This window comes from Aulonocara stuartgranti, assembly GCF_965226115.1.
Source record: "Aulonocara stuartgranti genome assembly, chromosome: 13".
In the NCBI taxonomy this organism is placed as follows: Eukaryota; Metazoa; Chordata; class Actinopteri; order Cichliformes; family Cichlidae; genus Aulonocara; species Aulonocara stuartgranti.
In genome coordinates, this window is record NC_138949.1 from 35,261,224 (window position 1) to 35,284,107 (window position 22,884).

The 22,884-nt window shown below is 42.8% G+C and overlaps 1 protein-coding gene across 2 annotated transcripts; it reads left to right on the forward strand.

Moving 5' to 3' along the window:
* Positions 1-254: 254 nt before the first annotated feature.
* Positions 255-15,965, forward strand: exo1 (exonuclease 1). 2 transcript variants are annotated; one of them, XM_082558298.1, is made up of 14 exons: positions 255-604; positions 1,533-1,723; positions 1,913-2,032; positions 5,348-5,471; positions 6,945-7,082; positions 7,243-7,455; positions 7,939-8,126; positions 8,248-8,350; positions 8,431-8,644; positions 9,273-9,459; positions 11,131-11,596; positions 11,757-11,846; positions 14,686-14,882; positions 15,767-15,965. In XM_082558298.1, exons 2-14 carry the CDS (start codon positions 1,563-1,565, stop codon positions 15,840-15,842), a joined length of 2,277 nt encoding a protein of 758 aa, XP_082414424.1. In that variant the 5' UTR covers positions 255-604; positions 1,533-1,562; the 3' UTR covers positions 15,843-15,965. The 2 variants fall into 2 exon arrangements, 1 of the variants encoding a protein (XP_082414424.1); XR_014280620.1 differs by lacking the exon at positions 15,767-15,965 and having other exon boundaries at positions 8,431-8,625; positions 14,686-14,800.
* Positions 15,966-22,884: the final 6,919 nt, after the last annotated feature.

Consider the following 22,884-nt stretch of genomic DNA (forward strand, 5'->3'; position numbering starts at 1 on the left):
TATTATTATTATTATTATTATTATTATTATTATTATCTTTATTTAACCAGGAGATTTCATTCTTAAGATAGCAAATGAATTTACACATACATTTTGGTTTAAGAAAGAAAGCAAAATTCACAGATGCATTTGAACATGTCTTCTTCGCTTTTGCCAATGACTGTTTTCTACAGTTGGACTTTTGGATCCAGCCTCTAGTGGCCCTTTGGAGGAACTGCAGTATTACAGGAGGTTAGCACTCTGTACCGGCGTACTTCGTTTCGCAAAGAGGCGGGTAAACAGTGTAACGGGACAGAAACATGGAGCCAATGGCATGTCGTCGAATCTCTGGTGGTGTTCCCACAGCCGCGACTAATGTGGAAGATTTGAGTTGCACCCACATCAACGAGATACGGGTCGTTACAGCAGCCCTATGGACACGACGTAGCGTCACGCCGGTGATGTTTTGAAGCACACTCCCTTTTCTATTACGTTCCCTGCCTCTTAGTGACTCTAGCCAATAGCAACATCTCCTACTGAAATACTTCTTTTGGCGCTAAAACCAAACTCCCTCTAGTTTTCTGTCGTCGAGGGCTCTGTTGGTGTCGCTAATTTCGAGAAAAAGGTAAGTTTAACTTTTAACCTTTAGTCGAATTACGTTAAACTGCTTTTGCGTGTTCTCGTCTGAGGAGAAATGTACACTGACATCAGTTGTAGAGCCAAGAAACTGACCAGCTACCTTTTAAACGACATACGATAACAAGGCGTTTCCAGTGTGATTTTCATCTGTTGAGCGCATTCAAAGCAGAAACGTCTGCGCTGACTTATCGTTGTTATTGTTACGGAGCGGGAATCGAGCAGCTCACGTGCAAATTATCAGACAAACATGAATAATTCACACGTGCTCATGAATGAACTGATAGGTAAATATAGGAATGTGTTAACGCCGCTGAACGCTGTTTACCACTGCATACGTTTATATTTACACGATACAAGTGTGACAACTTTATAGCTAAAGCTAGTTTAAAAAAATAAAACAACGTGTGGCATTTAGATCTAAATCCGGTTTACTGTGCATGTGGCTTTAACATTAGCAAAAGGAAAGTAAATCTGAAGCCTTCAAACAATTCTTAAGTGAAATAGAAGGTAGCAAAATATTAGTCACTGTAGGTTTGGAGGATATTTTTGGTTGCATTGATATATCTGCTGAGTATGGGTAGAATCCAGTGGGCCTGTTGACTGACACTGACAGATGGCTGATTTTGTTTTATTTTTTATTTTTTAATCTGTAGTGTCCCGTCAGTCTTACACTGTCAAAATGTCATGGAAAAATGGAGCGCTGTAAAGAAAGCAAACAGAATTATCAACAAGCAAATCCGTATCGGCCCAGGATTTTGGAATTGATGCATCAGAAGAAACCTCCATTTGTGACATAGTGCTGTTAAACCTGTATTTAGTCCACAAAGTCCATTTTAGTTGAAGGTGTCCACGCTAGATGCACCCTCTCTGAAGGTGTTCTTTATCCCTTACTGATGATGATTTCTCATGTTCAGAATCGGCGTGACACCGATCACTGGCTCAAAATGGGAATCTCTGGACTGCTGCAGTTCATCAAAGATGCAGCAGAGCCCGTCAATGTGAAAAAATACAAAGGCCAGACGGTAGCTGTGGACACCTACTGTTGGCTGCATAAAGGAGCTTTCTCGTGTGCTGAGAAACTTGCTAAAGGAGAACCGACTGACCAGTAAGCAGTTGTGTTATTTTCAATCAATTAAAACGACCCTGTTGTTGTAGGGTCTTTATCTGTTGTTATGATTTGGCACAATGCAAATAAAACCAAAGTGAACTAAAGGTGTTCTGAATGAGGCTGTTTTCTGATTAGGAATGGCCTAAAGTCTAGAACTGACAGTGGTGTTGAATTTGCCCCATCCAGGTATGTGTGGTACTGCATGAAATTTGTGGACATGCTCTTGACCTTCAGTGTTAAGCCCATACTGGTGTTTGATGGACGCAATCTGCCTTCAAAACAGGAGGTGGAAAAGGCTCGCAGAGAGTGAGTATTTACTTTTGTTTGCTTCTCGCTGTAAACATATACATTTGAACAAGTTTAACCTAAAGTGAGAACAATCACAGCTCTTGGGATCCTGATAGTTTCTGAGGAATTTGCGATGCATCCAGATAGAAAGAAACCAATACAGTACACTTCTGAGTGACTTATGTATGTATGTATGTATATATATATGTATATATTGTACTATTCTTAGTTAGTGTATTGTCTGTCTTGTCTTAATGTTGGTTTAAAATGGAGCACTGTAACAAAAAATAATTTCCCCCAGGGATCAATAAAGTATTCTGATTCTGATTCATTACAAAGGCTGGGCTTTTAAAGAAGAAAGAACACATAGGAGCAGTCTTACTGAGAGCAACACAAAATGATGTTTTCATGTTTAAGACACTCGAAAGAGCGTCAGTTTTGTGACTGCATGAGATATTTTTGCGTCTGATCTTAAGTCATATGTAAGAGTTTCTCTTACGGAAGGATGTGTTCAAAATTTATCATGCAAACCTGATTTTTGGGTTGTAGTTAGGGCTGCCACAAACGATTATTTTGATAGTCGACTAGTCACCGATTATTTATGCGATTAGTCGACTAATCAGATCATCATCCACTGGACGTAAAACGTACAGCTTATTGCACCAGCAGCATCTGCTCTTATATAACTATCATTAGCTTACAGCTTTAAGCTTTTAAGGTGCTAACTAAAAATAAAGACAAGATGATAGTTTATTCAATTTTAATGAAATTTGCAGATTGTTTCGGTGAAGTTTAATAAACTCCTTGCTATCTAAAATATAACAGGACACCGGAGTAAATTCTCCAGCATCTCACACTTCTGATAATCAGCTGTCTGCTTGATGTTTATTCAGCTGTGTAAAAACTATAACTTTAATCTCAGCCAAACTGATTTACTCAGGAACAAATAAAATACTAAAAAAAGCCAAACAATAACATTTTAAGTTATCTAAGTGACTCATATATATTTAACCTGAGTAGCGAAAGACGGCGGTGGGTTTGAAAACAATTTGCCGGGAGTCCGGTGTTCTCACCGCGCTAGTGACCTAGCCCCCGGCTAGCTATCGAGCTAGTGGGTAACAGACGTCTCCGAAAACGTCGGAGCGCTTTTGAAAATATGTGGTGTCCTGATAAACTGAGCAGATATTTGAGGTTTACACAGCTACATTCTCGCCTGAAAATATGTTAAACGTTTATTTTGTGACCCAGAAAGAATAATAAGAGTAAAGTTAAAACTAACTAGCTGCCGCCATTGTTGGAAACTGAGCTGGGCCGCGCTATGAATTCTGGGACACAGCTTCTTCTTCTTCTTCGGGGTTTAACGGCAGCTGGCATTCTTGTACATGCAGTGCTGCCATCTTCTGTTTCAGTCCGTTATTACACTCTTAAATCCTGCTATTATTCCTGCGTCTTTCAGGATCTTACAAAGCTTCAAACGACGCGTCGACTATTAAATCAGTCGTCGACGATTTTGATAGTCGACAAATCGTGGCAGCCCTAGTTGTAGTGTGGTATTTATAGCAAATTGCACTAAAAAAGCATGCCTGATGCGTTTGTGATAATTGCTTCTAGGAATGATTATTTAGAAAGGAGTACTGCGTGACTGACAGTTTGAGTGAGTGGCTCAAAGCTGTGGGCACAACACCGTGGTTCTTTCCTAAAACTCGGCCTTTAGTCGTCATGTTGGCTAACTTTTTGCCACGGTTGCACTGGTGCGCCTGGTTTTTTTTTTTTTTTTTTTTTTTTGTGGTTTATTTTTTCTTTGGGTTTATACAAAATTTTCAACTGCGTTGCTTAACACCGCAGTTTTACTTGTGCTGGAAGTGCTTCACTGAGTTGAAATGTAAACTTAAACATCTCAAGATATATGAAATAAAAATTAAATCTAAATTGGAAGGACCTCAAAGTGTCCCACAGTTTTCAAACATCTCAGTACCTGAGCAGCTCGATATCTATGGACTCTCCTCCATTGCAGTCACGTGCCCCTCAGATGGCCAACTCCTGTAATTTTGCCCCCTTTTTTCTTCTTCTTCTTTCTTTTTTCCCAGTGTGTCAGCAATGACACCATAAACATGGCGCACGCGACATCATTACTGTACGTGGGTTTACGTTCAAGCCATTTTTCTTGTGAAGAATTATTTCAGACTTGAAGTTGGTGAACAAAACATCTTCTTTGGAAACATCGTAGGTAATGTTAACCGTAATCATCATGTCGGCCTCCTGACGGCCTGTTTGCTGCTGAAAGGCCGTGGGGAGCGGGGACACTGGGCAGTGCATTTATTGCAGCATATGTGTTTTCTGGATACACTGTGCTTTTTCAGCGTTTCAATTGGAAACTTATTAGCACCAGTCACAAATGCAGTATTGTCAGCCATGGTCTCTCCACACTCACCACAGGAAATGCAGTGCATCATGTTGTCAGCTTTACTGTATCTTAGCCGGGGAAAGTGGACAAGCCGCTCTCTTCCAAATGTATACACTACCCCCTTTTACTCTCAGTGGGCGCAGTCCATCATATGTGGCTCATTATCTGATGCAGTCTCTGGACCAGTGTTGGACATAAGCTGAGAGGTCGATGGCTCCGTGTCATGAATTTCAGACGGATCAGGCCTTAATGAAAAGGTTATCGAGTGTTCTTTTCATCTTTTCTCCTTCCCCACAGCTACATCCGCCTCTGGGCCTAGGCTGCTCACCTCTCTCTATCCGCCTGCACTTTCAAACGTACTCCACCCTTGACTGTTTGTGATTGGTTTCGATCAGGGGTCCCCAATCCCAGTCCACGAGGGCCGGTGTCCCTGCAGGTTTTAGATGTGTCCTTGATCCATCACAGCTGATTTAAATGGCTAAATTACCTCCTCAACATGTCCTGAAGTTCTCCAGACGCCTGGTAATGAACTAATCATGTGATTCAGGTGTGTTGACCCAGGGTGAGATCTAAAACCTGCAGGGACACCGGCCCTCGTGGACTGGGATTGGGGACCCCTGGTTTAGATCATGATATGGGAATAATGTGTTTGTTGACCACACGGAGACTTTCAGAGTTTCTGTGAAGGTTCCCGAGCAATGAGCACACATCCCCATCACAAACAAATACTTTAACTTCATGAAGCAAAAGATGTCCAAAACCACATCCTTGACGAGGGAGCTGAGCTGTACCTGTGACTGTCCTAATTTTTTCTTTCCTGCTAACAGTGACACCACAGCATCGTATCGTATGGTTTCAAATCATGACTGTCACTTCCTTCCACCTCACGTTGTATGCCCTCAGTTTGATTTCACTTCTGTACTTTTCAGACGCAGAGAAACCAACCTACAAAAAGGGAGACAGCTGCTACGTGAGGGCAAACTGTCCGAGGCCAGAGAGTGTTTTAACCGCTGTGTTAACATCACCCCGGCTATGGCTCATAACCTGATTAAGGTGGGGTTCTTCTTCTTATTCGATCGACCTATGAGCGCTCACACGCGACGTATGAAGTGCTTCTGGTAATCACTGTCACCTATCGTGTTAACTTGTTCTGTGACAGCGGGGGTGTTTGATGCATGCTTTTAATCTTAAACCCACATTCACACAAATGCATTTTCACTTGACGCCGTCTTTGTCTGGATTAGCATTTGAGCCCATGCTCTCTGCATTTTAAGCTTCTTTCCTCTTTCTTTCTTGTGCCTCTTATCTATTTCTGGTGTTTCTACTTACTAGGGCTGTGCGATATGACCAAGATTTTAAATCTTGATATAAGATATTTATCGTCCTGACAACAATATCATTATAACAAATATATATCGCAACAAATTCACATTTTCTGTGAAATTCTGTGAATCTCGGGGAACTTGGCTTGTGTGAAGTGTTTTCAGCTGGGCGTCGTGTAGCTCTTTTTGCTTCTCATCTGTAAACTCTCGCCGTCCTCCGTCACGTGATACTTGCGTAGGTGGTAGAAGAGGTTGTTGTGCTTGAGTCTGCGGTGGGGACCAGTTTGTGCCTTAATCTGCATAGTGCAGTTTTCTGGTCCGTGTCAGACTTCTCATAACCAAACCACGTCCATGAGGTAGCCCCTCGTTTAGGAATAAGGTCCTCGATGTGTTTTGACTGGTCCTTCTATTTGTTATCACTTCAGTTTATTTTGAAAAACCTCAACAGGATCTTCAGCTTTATTGTGAAAGGTTTATGTGGGGGGGAAAAAAACAAGCAGACGGCGAAGCCCCAGGCTGGGGTTACTGTCGTTGTTGCTAACGACAAAGCTAAAATCTTGTCTGTCCGCAGTGCGGTTATTTTAACTATAAGAGAACGACAGAACTTTAAGAAATGAATATAACCATGAAAACATGAAAACATTACCGTAAACACCATGAAACAAACGATAGATGTTTTCATGTCATCATCCGATATATCGTTATATCAAACAACCCTAATACTTATTTTTTACCTGATATAGTTACATTGTTACTTTGCGTTATTTTGATATCATATTTGCTCTATCCTGCTGTATCCTACAATTCTTATTGTATGTTGTTGTATGCCTTTATTCCTGTGTTTCTCTTGCTGCACTGAGCATGTGCATGACAAAAGAATTTCCCTCGGGATAAATAAAGTTCTTATCTTATGTACTGCACGTGCTTCTGTAAATGGGAAATGAATGGTTTGTTGCTTAATTAGCAATAAAATCTATACTTTCTGTGGAGAAAGTTAGGTATCACAAAGTGACCGAGTCAATCACAAAGTGACCGAGTCATCCTCTCACAAAAAGTCTCCATCTTTGCTTGTTTATGCATAAACACTCCAAAAAAACCTCAGTGGTCTAAAACTGTTTGCATGTGCAGAAAATACTAAAATGCGTTTACAAAAATTGTCATGTAAAGGTGAAGAAAGGCTTGTTTTGGTGTGTTCTTGGACCAGGCTGCAAGGGCGAGAGGCGTGGACTGTGTTGTGGCTCCGTATGAAGCTGATGCTCAGCTGGCTTACCTCAGTAAATCTGGTTTGGCCCAGGCGGTCATCACAGAGGACTCTGACTTGCTGGCATTTGGGTGCAAAAAGGTATCTAAACTCAGGAGGTGCATTTCCAGCTGCATGCATGCAACACCATATGTCAGTGAAGAATGAATTTATTTTAAACCTAGTGTAATCTCTAATTAGCAGGAGCAAACAGCACTGTGTTAAAGATGAATCTGTCTCTTTTTTTTCTTTTCATTCACAGGTTATTCTAAAGATGGACAAGCAGGGCAATGGCCTGGAGATAGACCAAAGCAACCTCGGCCGCTGCCGATCCTTGGGGAATGTTTTCACTGAGGAAAAGTTCCGCTACATGTGCATCCTCTCTGGCTGTGACTATCTTGCCTCTCTGCATGGCATCGGTCTGGGCAAAGCCTGCAAGCTGCTGCAGCTTGCCAAAGACCCTGATATACTGAGGGTAGGACAGGCCAAAACCACGAAGTCATCAATTTAGATATTTTATTGATCATGGTGTCTGCTTGGTCATTTGCAGTATATACAATAATCCTACTTATAAGAAAATCACGTGTTAAATGTCGGCTGTCTTTTCTTGTCCCTCACAGCTAAGTAGCTGTGGCACATGGCTGCCGGAGAGCAGAGCTTTCTTCCTGTTAGAAGGACGTCTTTGCTTCCTGCTAAGTGCTTGCCTCTTTAAGGAGGTTGTGTGATTGCCGGGGTTTCATTTTTCGTCTTTAGCTTATACTATAAAGTGCCTCGAGGCAATTGTTCTGACTCTTGCGAGTTAGAAATAAAATATATAAACAAAATTGAATTGAAAATGAAATGAACCCTGTCCACCCCACCCCTAAGATGCCGTAGTTGTTATTCTATACACGCTCTTAATTAGTGACAATGACAGTTATTTTGATCACGTCTGATCGACTGCTCATCTTCCTGTCAGGTAATCAGAAAGATGGGCCAGTACCTGAAGATGAGTCTCATCGTTCCCGAGCAGTACATCGAGGGATTTGTCAGAGCCAATAACACCTTTCTCTATCAGCTGGTTTTTGATCCCGTCAGGAGGAAGGTCGTGCCCCTCAACCCATACCCAGAGCACATTGACCCAGCCACGCTGAGCTATGCTGGACTGTATCCTCGTGTCCTGTAGCACATCTGCTCTTATCTCCACTCGTGTTTGATTTAGCGAGGTGACTTGAGTAAGTTGCCTGCCTTGGCCTGTCCAGTATTTTGTCCTTGATGTTAAATTCAGTCATTTAGGGGATGATAAGGGCTTGCAAATGGCCTTGGGAAACCTTGACATCAACAGCATGGAGAGGATCGATGACTTCAGCCCAGACAAACCTATTCCACAGGTACTGGATCATGGTCAGTCAAAGGTGTTAAAATAAAGTGTTATTTTTAATATAGAACAACTTTCCAAACCTCATTTCAGCAATGCAAAAGCCGCAGTCACAGCTGGAACTACTCACCGGCCTCCACAGGGCCGAGTATATGGAGCAGAGGCTTTACGCCAGCCACCGCGGCACCTGCCCGGCCCCCAACCTCTCCAGACAGGCCTCCCTCCACCAGGGGGAAGAAGAGAGTCATCAACCTGGATGGCCTGAGGATACCCTGCAGAGAGCTGCAGGTGAAGAGGCCCGGAGAGGGTGAGATCGTCCTGCTGTGCTTATGTTGTGTAGTGGAATGTAACGAAGTACAAATCTGTTCTGTATCTACGTTTCATGCCTCTGTTTATTTACCGTGTTTCAGTATGTGAAGCATAGCTGAAACAATTAGCACGAAGATATTTTCATGTAGAAATACTAAACATTACACTATTGAGCTACATTAAACCGTGCAGCTTTGCTGATATCCATGTTAATGTTGTACATTTATTTTGCAGGTAATTCATTTGTTTGACAGTTTTGTTGACACGAAGCCTGAAGTTGGTTTAGTTTGGCAGATTTCAACATCCACTAGGAAACTAGTACACAGACCTAGATAAAATATTATCCGCCCTTTCTAGATAGAGGTAGAATTAACAATGGCTTTCAGAGAGGTGGGAAGCTAGATGTACGGCTTAACAAGAAAAATGCAAATCAGGAAAATTAGCAGCCGGTGCATGTTGAACTCAGAGTAGTTGTGACTTCTTGAAATTTAGATTCAGAGAAGGACAAAAACATACAAAAGAGGAAATTAAACAATGGGTCATCATTTAATGGTTGCAGCTTCACAAGATTTTATTTGTTTTTTTGTTTTTTTAAATTTTATTTTGTTATCTGTACTCTCTTGTAGACTCAAGTATATCGGACCAGGATGTGCTGCAGGAGTACTCTTCATCCAGCCCAAAGCGCTCCAGGTCAGACCAGCCAGCAGACAAGCCCACAGTCACAAGCCTGCCCCGGTCACGCAACATATTTGCCACTGTCCTGCAGAGGAGGAACCAGGAAGCTGAGGAGGATGGTCAGGTCACACGCAGCAGGTAACACTAGCCCGATTCTGACACTAACTGAAAGGACTCGATGCACAGACTGAACAATGTTTATTTGCAGTGTTGTCCAACATTTTTAGTAGAGGTGGGAATCACCATACATCCCACGATACGATATTATCACAATACTTAACGCACGATACGATATTATTGCAATTTTTTAAAATATTTTGCGATATTCAGATTCTGTACATAAAGGTAAACTTTATCAATATTCATTTTATCTAATAACAAAGTCTCACACTCAGTCTTTCTCTCATTTCAGTTTTATTGTTGACAAACTGAACGGTTTGTATTACAGTCTAGTCCAACTTAACTGAAACCATCTGGTACAATTACAGCTATTCTGAACTATGCAATATGAAAACTATGCAGCCCCTTCAGCAACTGAAGAATTTGAAAGTAAATTAAAACAAAATATAATTTTGCATTAAATAAAAGTTTTAAACTTAATTAAAATAAAACATGTCTTAAATTAAAATCAGTAAACTGTCATGTTTATTGCTGCCATAAAAAACAGTTAAACACATTTGGACAGCGTCAGGATTCTTGCTCAGAAAAAGGATCAACATGCTCTGAAGTCAGAGCAAAACCTTTTTTGTAACAAAATATCGATTTCTGCTGTCCCTGCATCGATACATTATTAGCAAACAAAATATCACGATACTACACAGTATCGATTTTTTCCCCCACCCCTAATTCTTAGTACACGTAGTTTTCCAGCTGCTTCCTGCTGCCCAGCACACACCACACAGCTCTTTGGTCAGGTCATGGAGGCATTAAGACACTGATGCTTGGTCCTGGCAGGGGCCTCCTGAAGTCCAGCTAGAAATGCTATATATACACACACACACACGTGTGTATTGATTGCAATGTATATTCTGTTGTATTAAGAGTTGGTCTTGACTCTTTGACACAACACCAGGGCAGCACTGCTGATAACACTTGTGCCTCTGCAGATCTTCATCCTAACAGGTTATGAAGTCATAACCAAATGTGATAATGCTATGTCAGCAGTGTGTTTCTTTTCAGTTACAAAATAGGATATTATTAGACTTTTGCACAAGTGAGATGTAGGCTGTGAGTTTAATCACACAGGCCAGTAGAGGGACTCGGCTGACATGGATTTTAGTTGTAGATAAATGAAGGTAGAAGCACAACATTGGACCCTTATTGAACACAGATGTGTGGAAAATAATTCCTCTCTTTGTCAGTGACAGAATCGGTAAGGTAGAGACTTGGTTCATATCAGGGTAGGCTGAAAGTTCTGTGAGATACTAAAATTCATCAGAACATGTTATTATTCAAGACAGCAAAAAGGAAGTAGGATAATAATATGATGCTGCAGCTCTTGCTTCTGATTAATGCCTCAAATTAGTGGAAAGAAAATCTATTCTGAAGCTCAGAAATAAACTATGAACTGAATAAAATATGTGCTTGACACATTCAGTGTGATGAAGGTGATACTTAATAATGTTTGAGTCATTTTGGTCCTTTTGAAATTTGAGACAAATGAAATTGGCACCCTGTCCTAAAGCTTTTAAATATTGCTTTAAACCAAGCACTGTAACTCAACCAAAAAATGCTCCAATAATATTTGTTCACCATCCCCCTCACTTTTAATGTGCAGTTATTTAAACCTGACCGTCTTCCCACGTGTAGATTCTTCAGCAGTTCCACAGCCACTCAGAAGTCCTCACCCAGCATTCAGAACTGTGACGCTGAGAGTTCAGATGGCCCGGCTCTGGAAACCACCAAGCCATCTCCATCACCCAGTACCACCAGTTCAGCCAGTCGTGGCCTCAGCCTATTTCGCTGGTCAGACGGCCCGTCAACTGAACAATCTAGCACGCCATTGTCCACCTCAAGCTTGTCTGCGCTGCAGCAGTTCCAGTATAAAAAGGAAAGCTGTTCATCTCCACCAAAGGTCACCAGACCCTCTGGAGATTCGGTTCTACCAGAGCCCTTCTCCCAGGACAGAAAATCAGAGAAGGATGAGCTCTCAGACTCCCCTCCCTCCCAGGACAGCGCTTATTTCTCCCAGTCACAGCCCTACCTCACTTCCTACCATAAAGAGGAAGCCCCCACCTACAGCTTCTCCTCCTCCTACCAGGAGGATGCTGCTTCGGTAAGTTGGTGTAAATCTCCCCGTTTTACAAATGCTGTTTGTCCCTTGTGGTTGGGTCAGCGTCATCACAGTTTCATTTCTGTTGAGTAGTTGCATAGAAAGGTTTTTTTCTGGTTTCACAACTTTGTTTTTCTGTGTCTGACTTTGTCTGCTTCCTTAGGAAAGTAATTCAAGCAAAGATTCAGAGATAGAGCACAGTCCCACACACTCAGCAGAAGCAGAGGTGAAACCTGGCATGCCGAGAACTAAAGTGAGTTTGAACCAGAATCCAGCGTTGTGCAGGCTTTGTGTTTAATCACAGCTGAATGCACTCTTAGTTTGTTCAACACCGTCCAACACAGGGTTTTTCTTGTGTCGATTGGCACGTTTGTTATAAACTGGGCGATAAAATGTTTAAATTGTTGTTTGTTGGTGACAACAAAGTGTTGATTGAAGTCGGTGAATGTTTTCACAGATGGCACAAAAGGCCAATAACAATGAGAGTCAGCCATACACACCAGTACATTAGGAGTGTGTGAGATACAAGAGAAGATGAAACAAATGTCTTACGAAATAAGACAGCCCAAAGCTAACTGCTGAGAAGACTGTTAAACACACACGTCTGAAGGATTTGTGGAGAGGTTTTGGCTATTTAAAGTCAAACACAGAGTACTACACTAAACTGCCTCATGTTTCCACAAAGGAAGTTACCACCACAAATCTGTATAATCTGAAACTGTGCCATTCTTGCACAGTTGACGGTTCATCTGCACAATGCAATGTGAGTGCTTTGCATTGTCCCATACAGCTTGTCCCGTACCAATAAGACACAGTTATACCAAAGATGCAACAGCCCAAAGGTCACAGACAAATCCATTTTTTCTGACAATCTTGTGAATGCAACAACTCGACAAGAACCTAATGTCGGACTTTCATACCAAAGGTGCATCTGCGAAAAATCTCGATCGAGTTTGAATCCCACTGACCGTGACCTCAGGTCAAAATCAGAGGTTTTCTGAAAACGTGACTGCATTGAGACCGGGGTGACGTAGGATTTTGAAATTCGTACCATACTTACATCTACTAGGAGGGTGAGGGGCAGCACGGTTTCATTTTTTGTTCATCTGTTTGTGGGATTCCCCGAGAATTCAAATGAATCCATGCAACTAGAGCAGGGCAATATGACCAAAAAAATTTATCACCATATACATTTGAAAATTTGCGATAACGATATAACTGAGGATATAATTGGCACGAGACAAAATACTTTACAACTCCTCAACTTTATTAGTGCAAAAAACATCAATGTATTTCCACTGAAACAAGCAGCTGTTTTTTATCTGCATTAAAGTTATATGAACATTTAACAGTGCAAATTCCTCGCTGACAGTTTAACCAAAAGGCATTTCCAGTGGAAACTGGCCGACACATCCTCAGCATAACCATGTATAATATCCACAAAACTTAAAAAGAGCTTATACACACACAGTACGGTAACATTATGTTGAAGCGCAGTGCGTATCACTCCGCGAGGCTCCGCCTACGATGCCATAATGCTCCGACAATCCATCAAGCGGTGCGGCTTCGTAGCTCAGCAAAGTCGTGCTAAAACATTTGACAGATTTTCGAGCGCCGTGCACATAAAATCGTTTCCAGGTCAGTAAACACAACCAGAGTTCATACATAAGGCACACGGGATTATAAGGGGCTCTGTCGACTGTCAGAAAAATCAAAGGATTGATTTTAAGTGCGCCGTATTTTCCAAACAACACGGTAATAACGACGGCCCGCTAGCATGCGCTACCAAAAATAGTGCTTTGTTGTGTATCTGACGGAGGAAAGCCAAACCAGTTCCACATCAGTGAAGCTGCAGCATTTTACAAACCAGTTCAGGTTCATGGTTTCACTCAACGATCCGCTTTCGCTCTTCTCATTCTGCGCCATGCTTTTTCTGCCATGTGCGTATGAAAACAAAGGCGGTATTACCATAAAAGGTGTGATATGGCCCAGCCCTACATGCAACAACAAAAAAGTGATAAGGTATCGATTTTTCTTCTAGGTTTTATTTTGTATTAATACCTACATTATTTATTTGGACCGAGGAATTGGTCTTCCATTTGGTTTGCATTCTTCTGTAACACCTGGAGCTTTTGACTGGTCAGTTACAGAAGGGGAAATAAGTTGCATATCATTGAGTGACATAAGCGCTTGATTACAACCCAGCAGGAAGTCTGGCTCACACACATTGCATGATCTCAGCTTGTGGCATGTATATACAGCACAACTGTCCACAGAAACAATCTCACCATTAGTGGCCCTCAGTGTGGAAGGTCTTTCCTCACAGGCTGAAGATGATCATGAGAACGGTGATGGGCCAATCAAAACCTAGACTACAATGGTGTTAAGGAGCTTGTTAACCTGAAGGGAGCTGGGACCACAACACAGTTGTTGGCACACAGTGAATATCTAAACGATTCAGAGAAGGCTTGAAGGAAACTGCTGCAGTCAGATGAAACCATAATAGAGATTGACAGACCACGTGACTTTCAACAGTGGTTGATACAGTGGTGTACAGTAAATGTTTCTGGACTGCCTGCCGGTCTGACAGCTGCATCCATGCCCACACGCACAGTTTATAGATTTTATTCTACTCTTTACTATTTCTAAATCGTATTGATCCAAGACATTACCACGGTCTTTGCTCTTACATAATGAAAGAATGACTGTAAAAATGCTCAAAACTCTAACTGGGATTTCAGTGTGCATGAAAACCTGAACTGTGCAGAATAATCCTCTCTGCTCTGAGCTCGACATTGACTGATTCATTATGTCAGTCACCAGGTGTTGTCACCTGAAATGGCTCTGAACTATGTTGCAGTCCAATGACTGGTTTGCTCCAACGCTATTCTTGTTGTCATCAGTCTTTCATATTGTCTGTGAAAACATGGACAGCATGAATCTCACAGATGGGGAAACAAAGGCAGTGTTGCCATGACATGTGTAACTGCAGTTTCCTTACATATTAGGACGCCATGTTTTAAACCAAAAAGAAGCCCCTACCTCTTCACCTTTGTTTTCTGTCTCTTCATGCACATGGTCTCTCTTTCCAGGTTTCAGGTCTGCCAAAACCAAAGACCAGCAGCCAGAGTCAAACGGCAAGAGTGCAAACACTGGGTCCAGCGAGGGTCAGCGGACTGAGGAAAAGGTCTTTGAATCTGGGCAAGAAATTCCCCTCAGTGAATAATGAAAACAACCCTGGTGTCCAGGCCACCATCAGCAGCCTCTGGAGGAACTTCAGCTTTAAAAAGTAATTAGGAGAAATACTTCAGTGTCGAAGTCACAACAATCATAGTCCATCACCACGGCCATCAATGGTTCTGAGTTTAAGCATGTAAAACACAAGCTGGTAGTACTGACCTTCCAGAAAATCCACGTTAGCTTTAAAGATTCAATATATACAATTGTTATTTTATCTTTTGTACTGAGCGGTGCTTATTAACTCAAAGCCTGAAATCAGCACAGGAGCCATGATGTGAGATACACTTTAATTAGACCCACACGTGGGACAGCAGAAAGTGGACAGTGACAAGTTACAGCAGCAAAAATGAGGAAACGCAATGGAATAAGAGCAACATGCCATAAATAGAATAAAACAAATAAATCAAATAAAAAAATGTAAGTCAGGTAAAAGTGTGAACTGGAGTTGAACCACTGCTGCAGTGAGCCAGAAACAGCCAACAAGTGTGGTTAGTGTTACAAATGAAATCCAAACAGACCTTTTCTGGCCTTACTGACTACTCAAAGAAAACTGTAGGCTCCTTTTAACCAAACACTGCTTTCAGTACACTTCGAGCATGTTATCTACCTCCATTGTTACCAGGTTTATCTTGTTCTGTCAAATCAAAAGTTAATTAACGAACAGTTTGTCAGAAATGATTCAGTCGCTTCAAAGCCATCCAAGGTTTTTAAGGTGTCGAGCAGCACCAGTAACTATTCCAGCTTTTCCTCCTGTTGTTACTCAGAGAATATTTCTGAGGTCACATTGTTCACATTGTTAAAAGATGCTGTCAAAAGGAAACTGGGAGCATTTGTAGCTCATAGCTTCTCAGCAACATAGACATGGTATGCCTGTGATGAGTACAGTATTATTTAATTGAAGAGCTGTAAACTCTTCTACTCTTGTGTTTTCAGAGAAGCCCAGAAGATGACTGGCTGTCAGAAAAAAGAGCCCATGTCTCCAGTTAAAGACAATGTGCTGGCCAGCTGAACGTCAGCACACGACTGCATGTTTCACTCGGTGCTGAATGCTCGGGGAGCGAGGCTTTTAAACATACCGTGTATGTACCTGTATTTACTGTAGAGTTTTAAATAAAGAAAGCGTCTCCCTCTGTGTAGTCTGGAGTTTTCTGACATGCCTCCCCTTCTTTACTCTTACCTGCCTTCAGCACTACAAGCACGTCACATATTAAGGTGACATGCTTTTAAAAATTGTGGCAAGCGTAGTTTTGTAAGTGCTGAAATGCACAACACGCAAGCTGAGGAATGTGGCATTAAAACTGCTGGCTGCTCAGGTACACTCACACTGCACAGGTTAGCAGTGTAACATTAGCTGTGAATGGTCAAACTTTGTCTTAAGTGTGTCTTTTTGTATAGAGGAACCCTTGAACCATGTCTCTAGCTCAGGGGTGTCCAACTCCAGGCTTCGAGGGCCGCTGTCCTGCAGGTTTTAGACGTGTCCAGCTGATTTAAACGGCTAAATGACCTCCTCAACGTGTCCTGAAGTTCTGCAGAGGCCTGCTAATGAACTATTCAGGTGTGCTGACCCAGGGTGAGATCTAAAACCTGCAGGGCACGGCCCTCGAGGCCTGGAGTTGTACGCCCCTGCCTAAGCCCATTGTTGGTGATTTTGCTGGTGGTTTTCATTTGTCTGTACGTGAGAGCAGTTTATGTATGATTTACTTTTTTTTTTCCTTCCAGTACAATAAAAACATATATGCCACTTTGCATCAACTCTCGGGACTGAAAAATTAACTTGGCACTCCACTCAAAATGACTTCATTGTGTTTGTCCATATTTTCACATTTGAGTTTACATCTTACATATATACGGATTTAATCATGTCATCGTATCACACAGCACTTTGAAATGTTTAGTTTTATTGTAGAGATCCTTGGATTATGCTGTTGACAGCGTTTTGGCGTGTTCTTCCATTAACATAGACTGCACAGCGTGTAGCACTGACTCTTGCGGGTGCATACTGCATGATGTCTTTACTGCAGTAAAGCAACACTCCAGTACATGTGGCTTTTAAAACAGCCAGAAATGCATTTAGGTGATTTTTAATGTGCCTACTGAGGTTTTCTCTTCATTACAAATGTTATTAGTAACTAGGATTTTTTTTAATTTTTTTTTTATTATATGCAAACCCTTTAAATGGCCCCTATTTGAAGAGACATAATCATCTAAGGTGGAAAACAGTACCATTTGTTTAAAAACAAAAGTGGTGCGCTGACACTTGGAATGCTTTTAATGACGAGGACAAAGCTGCCGAGCAGGTTGACATTCTTCCTCATGAACTTTATCTCTAATCACAGCAATGATTACCACACACTACATGTTTGTCAAAGAAGATTCGATGGGCACATAGTGAATTTTATTACATTAGTCATTCCAACGGTGTTGCTGCAGGGCAGAATGCCTGAGCAGATCCAGATACCACACATGCTTCGGTGGCTTCTTAACCAGCCTGACTCATTATTGCAGAAGGCCCATTGTCCTCATTGCAGAGATTAAAGTTACAGCTTAATTCTGTTTCCTTTATTGTTTGCTTTGCACCTGCAGTTGATTGCTACAACTATAAAAGGTGAACATTTTTTCTTGGTATATTAGTTCAAGACATTATTGCACAGGTGTCCAACTCCAGGCCTCGAGGGCCGGTGTCCTGCAGGTTTTAGATGTGTCCTTGATCCAACACAGCTGATTTGAATGGCTAAATGACCTCCTCAACATGTCATGAAGTTCTCCAGAGTCCTGCTAATGAACTAATCAGTTGGACACCCCTGATGTATGCCAACCAGAAAACTGAGCTTTTGCTGTTGAAACAGGTTTATGTTCATTCAGTTACAAAAATTGAATTATCTGTTACAGAAAATCAAGTTAAACTATAGTTAAAAGGACTTCTTCTCTTCCAACCAAAAGAACACTGCTCTGTGAGACTTGAGTCTGACATGCCTGTGATAGCCCCAAGGCTGCAGTGCAGGGATGGGCAACTCCAGGCCTCAAGGGCCGGTGACCTGCAGGTTTTGGATCTCACCTAGAGCTGGGTGAAATGGCCTAAAATCCATATCGTGGTATAATTTGAAGCATGTGCGATAGCGATATATAGCGCAATATATTCTTTTCTTCTGTATAACATATTTTCCGCACTATAAGGCGCATTTAAAATCCTTTAATTTTCTCAAAAATCGACAGTGTGCCTTATGTATGAATTCTGGTTGTGCTTACTGACCTTGAACCGATTTTATGTGCTACACGGCGCTCAGAAATCTGTCCAAAAATGTTTTAGTACCACTTTGGTGAGCTATGAAGCCGCACCGCTTCATGGACTGTCGGAGCATTACGGCTACTGTAGTCAGGAGCCTCGCGGAGGAATCTGGGTCCTAAACTCTGTCACTTCAGGTCCCAAAGTCAAACGAACACTGAGAGTTAAAAACTGTCTAAATTCTTTCATCTTTATTAAAACGATCAGCGTTGCTGCTTTACCAGGTGTAACAATTAAGTTTAACATCCATGCATCCATGAAAACAGAATTTATTTAAAAAAAATTTTTCCGCCTGTCCCGTTTGGTTCTTTTGCCATCAGAATTATTGTCACAGTGTGCTTTGAGGTAGGAGCCAAAAAGGGTGTAGTTTGTGGGTGTGATCACCCGTGTGTACACCTGTGAGCATGGACGCGCTTGTTTTTAAAAGGTTCCTCCATGTAATGATCTGCTAGAGGGTGTGGGGGGGCCACAGCCCCGTCCTCCAGAGCATGAAGCAGGTTTGGAGGAGATCAAAACTCCAGACATCCAGAGGCCCCCAGAACACAAGAGACCAAGGAAGACCAACAGAGGGGCAGCCGCGCCACTGTCCCAGAAAGAGCTGAGGAGAGTCCCAGATGAGGGCTCACTCAGCAGCCGCGGAGAAGAAGCCAGGGGGGGTTGCAGTGCCAGCTGTGCCAGAGTGACCGAGCCAAGGAGTGAGCCGGTGGGTACCTTCCCTGGACACAAAGACCCACCAACGCACCGATGTCTGAGGGCGTCTGCCACCGGCAGGGGAAGTGGTGGTAGGGGGAGATAGGCCCTCCAAACCTTGGAGGGCCTGAGGTGTCCCCAGAGAGGTGGCGCCTGATACCCAACCTGACATATAGACACAGACATACAGGCACACACAGATACAAACATCCATTCCCACCCTCATGCTCTCATATGCAAATACGTGGAGACAGACATAAAGAGACGCTGTACACACAATCACACTCCCCAAGCGTACTCTACAAACCGGGTCTAGGTACCCTTGCCCCTGGAGGGGGAAACTGCACCCACACCCAGGTGGTGTTACCCTTTTCCCTGCGGTGGGGAGAGGCAGACCGCCCCGACTCCGCAGCAGCAGGGAGGCCCCACACTCCAGACCGCAGTCGGACGGCCAACTCCTCCTCCTAGCCCCCCCGCTCCAGCAGGTCGCAGAGAATGGGGGTGAGAGAAGACTCCAAACCTCCCTCCACCCGCTCATTGTAGTGTTGATGCATGAGTGTTCTAAGGTGCATTTAAAACCCAGGAGGGCATGGAGCTACCTGCCAGAGAGCAGCAGGTAAGCGCATGGTCCCTCCTGATAGCCCTCAATGTCTACGTGTATTTAAAATTGAGAGGTGGGCAACGACGCCAGGGGTGAGGTATACACCCTGATGCCGTGTAGCGTGCCCACCCCCAAGATCCTATATGTATGTGTAATGAGAATGTGAGTAATGTGAATGTCTAAGTTGTGGGATAACATTGAGGCACAGGCAGCCAGAAGGGGACAGAGGGGGGGTAGCCTCCCCTGCACCCTGGTGACATACCCCTACTCCAAGGTCCTGCATGTGTGGGTGGTTGTGGTGGAGCGGGAAGAGGGAGGCAGCTGGAGATGGGGAGGGAAGGAAGGGGGGGGCAAGTGGCCCCTCCCTGGGGCCAGCTCCCCCACTGACCCCAGTAGGCACCCCCATACTCCGCGACCCGCCAGGGAAAGGGGGCCCAGGCCCATCCGGACCGGGGCCCAGTTCAGCAGCACCACCCGGCCCCACAGAGCCCGGGGCAGTCCACCCAACCCCACCACAGAGAAAACTGCACCCACCCCACCATCCACTCATCTCCCAGACTACACAAGACAACAGACGCCCAGGCTGAGATCTCCCTCCACCTCTCCTATATCTCCCCCACCTGCAGAGAGTTCCTGAAGAAAGGAGACCTCCTGCAAGATGTAACAGCCTCCCCCACCAGTTGAAGAGCCCCCCAGGTGGCTCTATGCACTGGTGGCACCCCGCGCCAGGGCTGAACCCCCATACACCCACCCGCCCACAACCCCGGCGACACACCAAGCCCAGCCAGGGCCCCTGCCCGGAGACAGAGCACCCCCCCCCCCCCCCCCCACTCCCACCCCCACTAGGTGATGGAGCTGATCAAAGGAGCCCAGAGCAATTGATCTGATGTGGTGGCAGAGGCTGTATCAAGACTAATGTAATCTAATAGATAATTTCTATATTGGTTAGAATTAAGATTATTTTTATTTTTCCAGTTCATGAGGACTGTTTTCTTGGCTATGCATAGAGCAGTGAAAACCATGTGGGCGATAGTCAAAGGAGCTTGCAAAGAAAAGCGTCTGGACTTCTTTAAGTTGCTTGAAGACGTTTCACCTCTCATCCGAGAAGCTTCTTCAGTTCTAAGGTCAAATGGTGGAGAGTCCCAGATATAAACCTAGTGGGAGTCCTTTTGCCCCTCTGTGGGTGGTCACTCCCACTAGGTTTATATCTGGGACTCTCCACCATTTGACCTTAGAACTGAAGAAGCTTCTCGGATGAGAGGTGAAACGTCTTCAAGCAACTTAAAGAAGTCCAGACGCTTTTCTTTGCAAGCTCCTTTGACTACGATGACCTGGATGACTGAGAACCTTCACAGACATATGGGCGATATTCTTTTCTGAAGTGACATTATCTAAGCTGCCCAACAAACACACTAAGGGGGAAGTTGGAATGTTACATTTCAGAGACTTTGATAAGTCTTCACATATCTCGCGCCAAAACTTCTGAACTGGTGGACAGAACCAAAGAGCGTGGATATAATTTCTTTTTTACTATGGATTTAATTTGTTGATATTCTAAAAATCTTTTCTTGTTGATCCCATATTGTGTAACTAGTCCGTCAAATGGAATAAATTCTGTTCCTTCTAGTATATGTTCTAAATATTTGATTCCTTTACCACTCCAATCTGGAAATTAATCATATTATTGTTTTGTAATATGTCAGGGTTGTTCCAGATAGGTGTACGTTTGCATGGGATTAATGAAGACGCCGTCAATTTTAGAAACTCCCACCATGCTGTCAGAGAAGAGCTGATGTTGATGCTTTTAAAGCATTCATGTCTTTGGATGTTTGAGCTGATAAATGGTAGGTCTGAGATCTCTAGATTATTGCAAAGTGCCTGTTCTACATCTAGCCAAGGTTCATCTAAGAGGGTATGTTTTAGCCATCCTGAGATAAACTGAAGCCTGTTGGCTAAGAAGTAGTGCTGAAAGTTAGGCAGTTCTAATCCTCCTTTATCCTTGGTCTTTTGTAGTGTTTTTAAGCTTATACGTGGGGGTTTATCTTTCCAAAGGAATTTGGACATACATGAATCTAGAGATCTGAACCAATCTTGTGGCGGTTTAGTTGGGATCATTGAGAATAAATAATTTATTTTTGGTAAGACCATCATTTTTATAGCGGCAACCCTTCCCATGAGTGATATGGGTAGACATTTCCATCTAGCCAGATCACCTTCTACCTTCTTTAAAAGTGGGATATGGTTTAATTTAGTTAGATCTGCAAGCTTGGGAGAAACATTAATACCTAAATATTTTATATTTCCTGATTGCAGTGGTGTAGAAGAGGAATTATGGAGGGAGCAATTAATCGGAAGAACTGTTGATTTCGACCAGTTAATTGAGTAATCTGAGACACTTGAGAAAGAGTTTATCAATTCAATCACCCCAGAGATATTGGTTTGTGAATTTTGGAGAAAGAGTAACACATCATCCGCATAAAGGCTGATTTTATGTTCCACGTTCTTGCATTTTATGCCCTTAATTACTGAATTCTGTCTAATTGCTGCTGCTAGTGGTTCAATAAAAATTGCAAACAGTGAAGGGGAGAGTGGGCATCCCTGCCTGGTGCCCCTCAAGAGACAGAAGCTGGAGGATGTCTGGTCATTTGTTCTGACACAAGCTGTTGGGGAATTATATAATATTTTTAACCAGTTTATGAAAGAGGATCCAAAACCAAATTTGTGTAAAGTTGCAAATAGAAATTTCCAGTTAACTCTGTCAAATGCTTTTTCTGCGTCTAAAGAGAATATTGTAGTTTCTAGGTTTTTACTGTATGAGTAGTCTATCAAATTAAGTAATCTACGTGTATTTGTTGATGAGTGCCGACCTTTTATGAAACCAGTTTGGTCAGGATGAATTAAGAGGGGGGTTATTTTCTCCAGTCTCTTTGAGAGAGCTTTGCAGATTATTTTAAGGTCTACGTTTATAAGGGATATTGGACGATAGCTTGAGGGATATACAGGGTCTTTGCCTGGTTTTAGCAGGAGATTAATGTTTGCAGAATTCATATTTGATGGAAGTCTGCCCTTTTCTTTGATTTCCAACAACGTTCTGTAGAAAACTGGTGCTAGAATCGACCAGAATTCTTTGTAGAATTCTGCAGGAAAGCCGTCTGGACCTGGAGCCTTATTATTGTGCATACTTATCAGGGCTTCCTGGAGTTCACCTGGTGTCAGTGGTGAATCCAGTGCCACTGTTTGAGTGTCTAATATGTTGTCCAAAAACTGATCAATTTCCTTTTTAGACGGGTTTATTTGTGGTGAATACAACGTTTTATAGAAATCCCTGAAAATGTTGTTTATTTGTTTTCTTCTTTCTTGTTATGGGATGGTAAATGGTAAATGGACTGATTCTTATATAGCACTTTTCTACTCTCACGGAGTACTCAAAGCGCTCTATACAACATGCCTCATTCACCCAATCAGCTTGTTATGGGA

What these genes read in the sequence shown, in the direction of transcription:
- exo1 (XM_082558298.1), top strand. Translation starts at nt 1,563, where the DNA reads ATGGGAATCTCTGGACTGCTGCAGTTCATCAAAGATGCAGCAGAGCCC. An exon ending in AAAGGAGAACCGACTGACCA is followed by an intron (nt 1,724 to 1,912) that starts GTAAGCAGTTGT and finishes TGCCCCATCCAG; the next exon opens with GTATGTGTGGTACTGCATGA. An exon ending in TGGCATTTGGGTGCAAAAAG is followed by an intron (nt 7,083 to 7,242) that starts GTATCTAAACTC and finishes TTTCATTCACAG; the next exon opens with GTTATTCTAAAGATGGACAA.